The sequence below is a fragment of the Giraffa tippelskirchi genome, chromosome 1, assembly GCF_054371585.1.
Source record: "Giraffa tippelskirchi isolate mGirTip1 chromosome 1, T2T-mGirTip1v1.2.pri, whole genome shotgun sequence".
Lineage (NCBI taxonomy): Eukaryota > Metazoa > Chordata > Mammalia > Artiodactyla > Giraffidae > Giraffa > Giraffa tippelskirchi.
Window position 1 is genome coordinate 122895046 of NC_137275.1, and position 12132 is coordinate 122907177.

General features: G+C 47.9%; 1 protein-coding gene across 26 annotated transcripts in view; it reads right to left on the bottom strand.

The window, feature by feature from the left end:
• MFAP3L (microfibril associated protein 3 like) overlaps positions 1-12132 on the bottom strand; it is a 187746-nt gene that overhangs the window by 147416 nt on the left and 28198 nt on the right. For 15 of the 26 annotated variants that reach the window (XM_081495418.1, XM_081495414.1, XM_081495425.1 and 12 more), the window contains exons 3-5: positions 9631-10655; positions 3509-3556; positions 3332-3418 (exon numbers count right to left, since the gene is read on the bottom strand). In XM_081495418.1, coding sequence (XP_081351544.1) covers positions 9742-10655 — 914 coding nt within the window. In that variant the 3' untranslated portion in view covers positions 3332-3418; positions 3509-3556; positions 9631-9741. Of the gene's footprint in view, positions 1-172; positions 383-3202; positions 3419-3508; positions 3557-7186; positions 7310-9630; positions 10656-12132 lie in introns of those variants that run through there. The other 11 variants (XM_081495466.1, XM_081495552.1, XM_081495454.1 and 8 more) reach the window with 5 other exon arrangements.

Consider the following 12132-nt stretch of genomic DNA (forward strand, 5'->3'; position numbering starts at 1 on the left):
CCCCTTGGGACCTTCATCCCCCCCCCCCCCCACTCTTCTCCACGCTCCTGAGTCCTGGGCACTCAGATTTCAGCTGCTTGGTAGGTAGAATCACTGGAGTAAACCAATCCAGACCACACATATCCATAATGCCTGAAGGAGGCCAAGTGTGACTACAAGTCCAGGTACTTACACAGTAGAACAATATTATCTGGAAGGGAGGAATCTTTCCTGGTGCCATTTCAGTGGCTTTGAATGAGGACTCTTCAAGGCTCATCAGATGACCCTGTTCTGGAAGCTGTCTCCTATACTTTCCTGGGTTGGGCAGAGGACATTTTCCTCAACACTGTGGCCAGCTGTCTTAGTCTCAATACTTGAGATGGTAATCAGCATTCATGCTTTCCTAATATGACATCAGAAGTGACAGGTTAGGGACTGCACTCCTCTCCAGCTCCTGTCTTACCCCGGGGAGATGCAGCAAGGCTAACGAGATCAGCAGTATCACAGAGGGTGTCCAAGCCTTTGTCACTGACTTGTTACCACTCTGTGCCTTAGCTTTGGAACTTCTGGAGTGTATCTCGACATTGTGGAGGGAGGACATTGTCTCTGAGACTTTTCAAGGCATGGAGCCCCCACGTCTCTGTTTGCTGCTCTGCATCTTCTGGCTGCACTTGGGTGCAGGCTGTGATTTGGGAGTCTGAGGACCCCTCCAACAAGACACCTGCCTCGAGCCCCTCCTTCTCAAGGGCTTTCTAGGGATTCAAGTGTCTGGTGGTCTTTCCTTGGTTTCAGAAACCACACCTGTCTGCCTGCATTGTACCAGTACTTCTAAAGCAACAGGAACTCAAGATACCAAGAAACAGAAATCTGCACACTTATTTCTATTGGAAAATATGATGCTAAAGCTGAAGCTTCAATATCTTGGCCCCCTTATGGGAAGAGTCGACTCACTGGAAAAGACCCGGATGCTGGGAAAAGATTGAGGGCAGGAGGTGACAGAGGATGAGATGGTTGGATGGTATCACTGACTCAATGGATATGAGTTTGAGCAAACTCAGGGAGATAGTGAAAAACAGCAAAGCTGTTGTGCTGTAGTCCATGGGGTCACAGAGAGTCGGACATGACTAAGTGACTGAATAACTACTATTGGAAAAAAACACTGATTACAGTTGGTTCCAGAGAAACTTCAGTTATCTAATTAAGTTTACGATATAAAAAAAAATGTGTTCTGGGGTGGGAAGGAGGAAGGTTTGGTCATCAAAGGGTAACTGAGGGATCCTTGACCTCCTGGAATGTTCTGTATCTTGGAGGTGGTGGTGGTGGATGTGCAGACGTACACATGTGGTGAAATGTCACAGAACTACATGCACACACACATAGTGTGTAAAACCGGAGCGACCTGGTTGACACTGGAGACACTGATCCAGTGTTGGTGCCGACTGTGATGGTGTACAATGTTTCTGTTAAGAGGTGACCCCTGGGGGAACAGGTCAAGTGCACATGGCATCTCTCTGTGCTATTTCTTACAATCCCACGAGCACCCAGAATTCTCAGCATAGAAAGTCTGATTATCACACACTGGCATCTTAAACAAAAAACATTCATTGCTCATGGTTCTGGAGGCTGCAAAGTTTGTAACCAAGGCTCGAAGATGCACTGTTTGGTGAGGCTGGCTTCCTGGTTCAGAGATGGCTGTCTTCTCACTGTGTCTTTGGAGCCCTCTGGGCCTCTTTTCTAAGGACATGAACCCCATTCCTGAGGGCTCCACCTTCAAAACCTCACTACCCTCCAGAGGCCTCATCGCCAAATACATCACACTGAGGTTTGGGATTTCCCCTGTTTCTGAGGGGATCCAAACATCCAGTCTGTGAACATGGCATCATCATTTTCTGCTCGTGTTGTAGCACAAAACCTTCCATTTTCAGCTACAGACAAGAGCATGTCTAGATCATAAGATGATTACGCCAGCTGTCCTGCTTCTAGAGTCATTCTTAAAGTCTCTTACTGATTCAAAATGATTGGGAGTAAAATCTTTGATTAGTATAGCAGTGTGGTTATTGAGTTAGTGAGCCTGTGTCAGACACAGCAGTTCCAAACTCAAAGGATGCACAGAAAGTAAAATATATTTAACTCAATCACCTTTAATCCATTATGGGATGGGAGAAGGTAACATAAAATAGCATGATGTAAGAATTATCCATCTATAAGTATTTTTTAAAGACATGTTAAATTTTTTTTTTTTCCAGGACCCATCTAGCAGAGTTTCATAAATATCACTAATCACTAATATCTCAATAGTTACTGTAATGACAAAAAGCTAGGAAAGTTATATTCTGCACATAAAAAAAATGTAATGATCCCAGATTCCTTACATCAGCCGTCATCTTTCTTTTCTCCTACAAATTTAATTTCTGAGGTCGTACACTTTCAAAATTACTTCTAGTAATAGAAGTAATCTAATCTACAAATATGGCTGTTGTTATTGTTTAGTTGCTGAGTTGTGTCTGACTCTTTTGAGACCCCATAGACTGTAGCCTGCCAGGCTCCTCTGTCTATGGGATTCTCCATGCAAGAATACTGGAGTGGGTTGCCATTCCCTTCTCCAGAGGATCTTCCCCACCCAGGGATTGAACCTGAGTCTCCTGTATTGCAGGCTGATTCTTTACCACTGAGTCACCTGGGAAGCCCACATTTCTTTCAGTACATCAGTTCTAATGGTCTTTCCAAAACATACTCATCTACTGAGCCACTTAATCTGCTGATTCTTTCATTTTTCTAGCCATTGAACTGTCTTTTTATTTAATGAACTGTAGCCTCAGGGCATCTCGGGGCCAAGGGCGCACCAGAATCGCCTGACTTCTGCCTCCAACACCATGCTGGCAGAAATCATCTAAACTCAAGTGTGAGCCACGTGATCTGTAATTAACCAAGTGGTGCCAGTGAAATGAAAGTGCTAGCGGCTCAGTCATGTCCAACTCCTTGCAACCCCATGGACTGTAGCCCACCAGGCTCCTCTGTCCATGGGATCTCCCAAGCAAGAATACTGGAGTGGGTAGCAATTCCCTTCTCTAGGAGATCTTTCAGACCCAGGGATCGAACCCGCGTCTCCTGCATTGCCAGCAGATTCTTTACTGTCTGAGCCAGCTGGGAAGCCTTAGTGGTGTCAGGAGCACCCACATTTTTTGGTAATCCTCTCTTCGACATGAATACATTTATAACTGTCTTTTTAGGTTGATGGTAAAAGGATGATTTTATTGCAGCAGGACAAACTCATGCTTTCTGCTCCAAATGGCTGGACAAGGACCAGTGTAGAACCACGTTTAAGGTTTTTGACTTGGCACTTAAAACCTACCCACACCGGAGTATGTCCTCCAGGCGGTCACAGGCTCCGCTTCACCAGAGATGTTCAGGCAGAGCAGAACCATGTGTGTTAGCGACTCTGCCAAAAAGACAGGGAAATCAGAAAACCTGACACTTAATTTCCAACTCTGTGCTACACAGTCTGAAAATCCCTCACATGAAGCCTTACCTAGGCTCTTTTGATTAAGGCCCATGAAAGAATGGACTATTCCAAAACCTGTTAAAAATAAAAGCACAAAAATTAGCAGCTGTTTGTCCTGAGTCTGAAAATATCTACCAGTTAACATTACACCGTTGGGACAAAACTTTCCTATTTTCTCTTCCCTGATGGCACATTTGTTAAAGTTTCCATTAATGCCACTGCAGTTCTCTTAAAGCCTTTTTTTGTCTGAAGAACTTATGGATCTTAGTTATATGCATGGTTTATTGGGTAACCCACTCAATAATTTTGTTTGCCTCTTCAGACTGCAGCAAAATTTAGTTTCTTTCCTATCTGGTGTTGTCTAGTCTTGTCTCATATACACAGCTTTATCTCAACCCTGAATATTCACTAGAAGGACTGAAGCTGAAGCTCGAATACTTTGGCCACCTGATTCAAAGAGCTGACTCATTAGAAAAGACCCTGATGCTGGGAAAGACTGAGGGCAAGAAAAGAAGCAGGTGACAGAGGATGAGATGATTGGATGGCATCACCGAGCCAATGGACATCAATTTGAGCAAAATCCGGGATATGGTTGAAGGACAAGGAAGCCCGGTGTGCTGCAGGCCATGGGGTCACAGAGTTGGACACCACTCAGTGGCTGAACAACAATCTCATCTTATCTGAGAGGATTCCAGCTTTGAGAATTTTCAGTGGACACGTTCAGAGCAGTTTGGCCTGAACTGGGTGCTGCCTCAAGTTTCTGAGTTAGGTCTACAACTAGTGCCTTCTCTTGGGTGAGTTTCCTGGTCTTTGTGGATTTTCTGCAATACGCTTGATGTTACATGTTAAAATTCCTTCTTGATATAAATAAATGGCCATCAAATTTGTTAGGACAGAGTTAAGATTTTTGACTTTGGATAAAGTTTGTAGATTCCCATAAAAATTACTTCCTTTACCGCCTTTCCCCTAAGATATGCCACAGATGCAAAAGGTAGGGACGAGCACTGCCCACATACTTCTTACAGGTAAAGAGTAAATCAGGCCACATGCACACAGCCTTGACCAGGGACATGGCACAGTCGGCATACCTGTGCAAACCCTTTATTAAAGCAACAACCAAAGTACAGGATGGCTCACATTTTTTTTTTTTTGCTGCTATATCAACTTAAATATTAATCATTTGTTTATACATTTAAATTATTTTTAAAAGGTGAACATTTATAGCTCACAAATCAACAGAGTGACATTTCCACCCAGATACATTTTTCCATCTTATTTCCCAGTTTTAACAACAGACATTCAGAACCAGAGGGACAGCACATCAAACGTAAGTGGCAGCACCTTCTGTGAGCAGCGCTAGGGTGTCTGAGAGATATACTGAATGTTTACATTCTTCATTAAATAAAAATAATTTATGCAGGAATATTCTTAGATCCATTTGCTTTGTTTTTACATTCTCTATGAGCTTTAAGTTCGGTGGTGGCATTCTCAGTATTAGACCCCTTACAAATGACATCTCTAAAAAAGTCTTAATTAAAGGTCATTATCACTGTCATATGATATTTTCTTGTATAAGACACTCAGTCTTTTAGAAAGCAAAATAAGCAATTCTGTTTTATTTTTCACCCCACCACTGATTTAATCCAAATCTTGTTAATCACTGTAGAAACCCTATAAGTCATTAGGAAGATGAACTTTGTTATCTACTAGAGGATTTTACAATGAATAGGTGAATGTAAAAATGACTAATACCTTGAAGATGGTGGTGGTTTAGTTGCTAAGTTGTATCCAACTCTTTGCCACTGTAGCCCGCCAGGATCCTCTGTCCATGGGATTCTCCAGGCAAGAATACTGGAGTGGGTTGCCATTCCCTTCTCCAGGGTATTTTCCCTACCCAGGGATCAAATTTGCATTTCCTGCATTGCAGGTGGATTCTTTACTGCTGAGCCACCAGAGACACCCAACCTTGGAAGCAACAGAGATCAAAATATGTGGGTGACTATACAATGAGATTTGGTGGCTGTTTAAAGAGTACCAATGAATTAGTCTAAAAAGCAAGAACAGAAACAGGGATTATGATGTAAAGGGAATGCAAAAAGGGTGTGTGAAGATGGATACTGGGTAGTCATTGAACTGTGCTGAGTATAAAACAGAGTATCTGAAAGATAAGCTAAATGCTCTCTTTTCTCACCCAATGAAACACTGAGAGGAAACTCCTGTTCACAGAACCACTGGGGCTACGAGGAGTTTTAGCACTGGTGAAAAAATGAAAGTGGTAGTCACACAGTCATGTCCGACTCTTTGTGACCCCATGGACTGAAGCCTACCAGGCTCCTCTGTCCATGGGATTCTCTAGGCAAGAATATTGGAATGGGTTGCCATTCCCTTCTCCAGGGTATTTTCCCAACCCAGGTCTCCCATGTTGCAGGCAGATTCTTTACTGTATGAGCCACCAGGGAAGCCCTGGTATAAGACTGAAATTCAACCTGCACATACAGGTGGGCTGGTTTGCCTTTCTGAAACAGCTCCTCAGCCAGCAGGGATTGGGGTCTCTAGGGTTGAGCTGGTTTGTGTCGGTGGCAATACATTTAGAGGCTATCTGTTCAAAACATGCAAACATTCTTTCTGCCTTACATTTTCTTCATGGGCTAAACAGCTGAACAGATCCGAGGTTACCAATAAGTAACAATCCATGTATTATATTTGAAATGTTATCAGTCCAGTGAATAAGCTACACAGCTACACAGACATCGTTCAAGCCCAGTCTCCACCAAACTGCTTTCTTATCACATGTGCCCTTCAAAGGAAGTCTGAACAACACAGATGTCTACAGTTAAAAATGAAACACACAATAAAGAAGCGAGGAATTCCAGACTCCACTGTGTGGGAGGTCAGGACTTTTGGCCTTGGCTTTGGGAAAAAAAACACAAACGCCCATCAGCAATCATTCTGGGTGTAATGACAGTACAATAATGCTCAGGACAAGTGAGAACATTCAGGTGTTTCTAGAGCGATTTCTATATGTTACAGATGTCACATTTGGTTCCTAGAGATTTAGTCAAGTATTAGTATCTCTTTTTGTCAAGTATGATATACAAAAAGATGAGAATAGTAGATGTGCCCTAAAGATATGAAAATATATATAAAACAAAACCATTATAAATTTACATAGATTTGCAATATAAAATTGTTTTTCCCCCATTTAGAATAAATACCATCCAAGTTTACAGGTCATTGCAGTGAATTAAATATACACACATATCTGAATCATTTTCAGAACTTCAAGAACAAAAATTATTATAGATATGACCAGATGACTTGGAAACAAGAAACTGCTTGCTTTTGAGAAGAATGACCTAAGACCCAAAGGACATGGCTTGGGATTCAGTGTTAAGCTGTAAAACTGCCCCAAAGAGCCACATGTAGCCATACTTCTAAAAATTTCTATGAAGCCGAACAATTTATCTTTGAAAAACCAGGCGAAAGTCATGAGACTGTCTCTGTCCCCTATTCTAGTAGGAGAGCATTTCTATTTCATAAAGAAACTATAGCATAAACAAGAAAAGACAGAGACATCTTTGTAGTAAGCCAGCCTCATCTCTGGTTGGCTATTAATATTATTCTATCAAGAGCTTTCTGATGCCTTAAAGGGGAACATTGTAAAAATCTACGTAACCTTCCCAGTCTAAAGAAGCTAAAACCAACCTGAAAACATTCTTTGGTCACTCAGTTCTGCTCCTGCTTTCATAAAAAGTCTGCCTGTGTTTAACTATCTGTATCCAGCATCCAGGTGGGAGATGCCTTCTCCTGTCACTTCCACATGGAAACCTGTATGTGGGTTTCGGTGGAGGGAGAATGGGACGGAATGGGAAAAAGTTCATTTGGGGACCCCAAAGTGAGCTAGGGTCCCTGTTGTGGCTTTGGGTGCACAGATCCATGGTAAGGATCCGCTGACCTCCACAAGTGGAAAAATGTTTACATTCTAAGACGTGGTAATGAAACTTCTCTGCAGGCCAAATACAGAAAATCTTTGTCCAGGGAGCCCATGTGGAGGTCAAGGTTTCTCTGGATTGTTCACGTCTCATGTTTTATGTGACCACCCAAGACACTCCAAACTGATGGCAATGGGTCATCTGAGGCCAAGAGGAATCTGACCCAACTGTGTGTCCTGTCAGACTACCTTTCACATCAGTTATCTCTACACAAAAAAACCACTGAAGCCAAGCCCTCTGTTCTTAGCTCCAGATGAATTTTCTGAAAAAGTTGGCAGCAAAAGCATCTAATAACATCATGGGCCCATTTCTGCACCCAAGACTCCCTGTCTCGTGTAAGGGGGGGGGGCATATGGGAGATGACAAGCTTCCCATAAAACTCTAAATGTCAGAACCAGGTGGGATCTGGGGACCCAAGTACTACCTCCGTGTTTGGCAGACGAGAAAGATTCAACCCAGGGACACGGTGAAGTCTCACTCATCCAGACAGTGAGGAAGTGAGGATTAAGCCTTGAGTCTGTTCACCAACCGCGTGGCCCAAGGGATCTTTGTGGACCCATGAATGGCCGTGACGCTCATGACGACCTCAAGGTTACGGCACCCCTGCTCGTAAACGGCAAGGAAGTTATACCTCTCCTTTTCATGGCTACATCTAAACTGCGGATGTTGCTCTAATGCTTTTGGGGGCAGAAGATCCACAACTGTCTTAAGAAGCTTTGAGTTTTGTAAGCTGGTTCCTTGAATTTGCAACAGTACTGATTTTTAGCATAAAAAATGTTAAGAGGAACCAGAGAGGAAAGTGAAAACCTGAATGCAATTGTGAAAGAAGGCAGGGTGATGAAAGCAATTGTGGCGAAGGCAGGGTGATGAAAGCAATTGTGGCGAAGGCAGGGTGATGATGCTGGTTTGGTTCTGTGGGTGAGGGAAGCACCTAGATGGAGCCGGGGAGTGAGTGGGGTGCCCCCCACTTGCCCAAAGCCCACAGTGGTTACCAGCACAGGTCAACGAGGTGCGGGCCTGAGGCGACTAGCTTCGGCTTCTTTCTATAACATCACTCTGGCCTTACATACAACCCCACCTTCCTGTGGGGGCTAAAAATGAATCCAAGAATGCTGGCATGATGATGCCATTATCCTAGCCTGTCACTGCCCCCTTCAAGGATGGACAAGTCAGCCATGCAGTTAACAGGAGTTGGCCTGGTGGGGCGACCCCCAGGACCCTCACACTTGCTGCCCTAAACCAAGCACTGGGGTGCCCTGATGTCCATGGCCGCCACGGTGGGAGGCCCACGCTCCCCACCGAAACAGATTCCTCAGGTGCCTCTGTCTCTGGAGGCGACACGCCTTCCAGATGAAGCAGCAACCAGCTTGGAGAAGGACGCTGCTTAGACGTAAGAACAGGGCTTTCCATGGACAGTCTGGGCAGATTCAAGTTCATGGTCTCCCTCCAACCTCAGCTGAGCTCACCCAAAGGCTCTCAGAATGGGACGGGTAAACCTATTTTTATTTGGCTATTAAAGTGCTATTCCTGGGCAAGGTTTTTTTTTTTTTTTCCTCTCTCTCTCAGTTTGACAACAGCAGCTTCATTGGAAACGAACGAACAAAAAAAGCAACTGATGGAGACAGGCCTGGGAACGACAAACATCAGGAGGCTGGTAGCTAGCTGCTTTGGAATGTTGAGATGACTCGTGGGAATCGGCCCTGACACCAAAGCCTGCGAGGTAAAAGTCTGGGGTGGGGGTGGGGGGGAATAAGGACGGAGTGGCCAAGGGAACAGACCCAAAGGAATGGTCAGCATTCCTGTCATGACGCCTTGGTTATAAAGCGACAGTGATGGGGTAAAACTGAGAAGAAAGTGCAACAGAGCCACGGAGGGATGGTCTGCAGCTGCTCCCTTAGCAGACCCATTTTTTAAAGGAAGAGCAGCGCCCTGTGCCCTGGACAGGGCTGTGAACTCAGAGTCTCTGACAGTCAGTGTTCTCTGCCAAAAGGGCAGCAGCGGTTAAGGTTATCTGGCGGAGAAGAGCCTCTGAGGTTCATGTCACGTGGACAGACACCTGCCCAAGGCCACCACCCCCGCTCCCTGACGGTGCTCGCATCCCCCTTGGCTGGGGGTCGGCTGGGGTACACGGCGGGCATGCGGGGGCCTGACTCCTACCTACGACGGGCGTCTCCGGTAAGGCTTAGCGGCGAGGGCGGCCTGCATCTGTCCCGAGGGGTGGCCCTGAATCTCGGGGTGTGCATAGCTTCAGGGTGGGGGGGTACACTGTTAGACATGGCTTTCATAGATGACGTGAGCGCTCCCGTCCTGCGGCCTGGCTGGCTCCGCGGCCTCCAGCAGCTCAGGCGGCAGGACGTGGTCCGGCACCTCGACGGGCGTTGGTTCCTCGGAGGTCAGCGCCGCCGACGTGACCTCGGTGGAGGGCGCTGCGGACTCCGGGGAGTGCTCAGCCGATGGTTCGGTGTCCTCCTCCTCGTCTCCGGCCTCCAGGGGCCCCGTGGCCCGGTCGTCCGAGGGCTCCCGGTGGGCTGGGGGGTGCACAGACACCTCAATGGCGATCTGCTGGGGCTGCTCATGCAGTGACGACGCATCAGAGTCGGCGTCGGGGATGGTGTAGACCTCGTCACTGTCGGCGGCTGCAGCCTCCTGGCCCTCGGGTGTGTGGCGCACGAAGTTCTGGTGGCCATGCTCATCCAGGCCCACCACCTCCATGAGCTCCTCCACGATGGTCCTGCAGTTCATGATGAGTGGGGGCAGTGGCACACTGCGGGCCAGCTCCTCGATGTAGCGGGCAAACTCCATGGTCTTGAACTGCGTGACCTTGGCCAGCTCCAGCGTCTTGGCTGATGTGATGATCGGGATGCGCTTAGCGATCTCGAAGGCCTTCTGCAGCTTCTCAGCGCCCTCCGTGCGGAAGAACTCGTTGATGGCCTTCTCGGTCTTCTTCAGGTGGCTGCTCATCATGCAGAGGCGGGTGACGTTGAGCACCAGCACCACGGCGAAGGCCACCAGGCACACCACCATGTAGTACACGCCCATGTCGCCCGACGTGAAGACCACCCGCAGCGTCACCGTGTTGTTCACGGTACCATGCACGTTGGAGGCCACGCACGTGTATCTCCCTCGGTCTGAGAAGGACACCTTAGTGATGTTCAGGAGGCCGTCATGCATCTGCCACTTTCCTGCGGGAGAAAGAGCACAGGGTCAGCCGGGCCCTCTGCTCCCTGCAGTGACCGCTCTACACGGCAATGTGTGCCTCACACCACTACCGATGGGGGGGACGGTGAACAGGGAACACCTATCTCCACCACGTCCAGCACTACCGACGGGGGGGACGGTGAACCCTGAGAACACCTCCCTCCACCACGTCCAACACTACCGACGAGGGAACGGTGAACCCTGAACACACCTCCTTCCACCACGTCCAACACTACCGACAGGGGGACGGTGAACCCTGAGAACACCTCCCTCCACCACGTCCAACACTACTGACGGGGAGATGGTGAACCCTGAGCACACCTCCTTCCACCATGTCCAGCACTACTGACGGTTGGCACGGTGAACCCTGAGAACACCTCCTTCCACCACGTCCAGCACTACTGATGGGGGGAACGGTGAACCCTGAGAACACCTCCCTCCACCACATCCAGCACTACCGACGGGGGGACGGTGAACCCTGAGAACACCTCCCTCCACCACGTCCAACACTACTGACGGGGAGATGGTGAACCCTGAGAGCACCTCCCTCCACCACGTCCAACACTACCGACGGGGAGACGGTGAACCCTGAGCACACCTCCTTCCACCACGTCCAGCACTACTGACGGTTGGCACGGTGAACCCTGAGAACACCTCCTTCCACCACGTCCAGCACTACTGATGGGGGGAACGGTGAACCCTGAGAACACCTCCCTCCACCACATCCAGCACTACCGACGGGGGGACGGTGAACCCTGAGAACACCTCCCTCCACCACGTCCAACACTACTGACGGGGAGATGGTGAACCCTGAGAGCACCTCCCTCCACCACGTCCAACACTACCGACGGGGAGACGGTGAACCCTGAGCACACCTCCTTCCACCACGTCCAGCACTACTGACGGTTGGCACGGTGAACCCTGAGAACACCTCCTTCCACCACGTCCAGCACTACTGATGGGGGGAACGGTGAACCCTGAGAACACCTCCCTCCACCACATCCAGCACTACCGACGGGGGGACGGTGAACCCTGAGAACACCTCCCTCCACCACGTCCAACACTACCGATGGAGAGACGGTGAACCCTGAGCACACCTCCTTCCACCACGTCCAGCACTACTGACGGTTGGCACGGTGAACCCTGAGAACACCTCCCTCCACCAGATCTGCTGCTGCTGACAATGGGGACAGCAAATGGTGACCTCGACAGATGGGGAGAAGAATAGTCCACTTAATCCACAGAATTCAGGGAAGAGTCATGAGCACCAGCCCATTTTACAGGATGGAGAAACTGAGGGAGGGGCCCTCTAAGCTCCCTCTCAAGGGCACTACTTAGGAATCAGTTGAGCTAGATGTGAGTTCAAGCCCAACAAGTTGGACTCTGAACATCAAATCATACTGTGCAATTCCACACTCTAGAGAAAAATTAGAAACACAGACAGTCTGGAAAACACTGTGC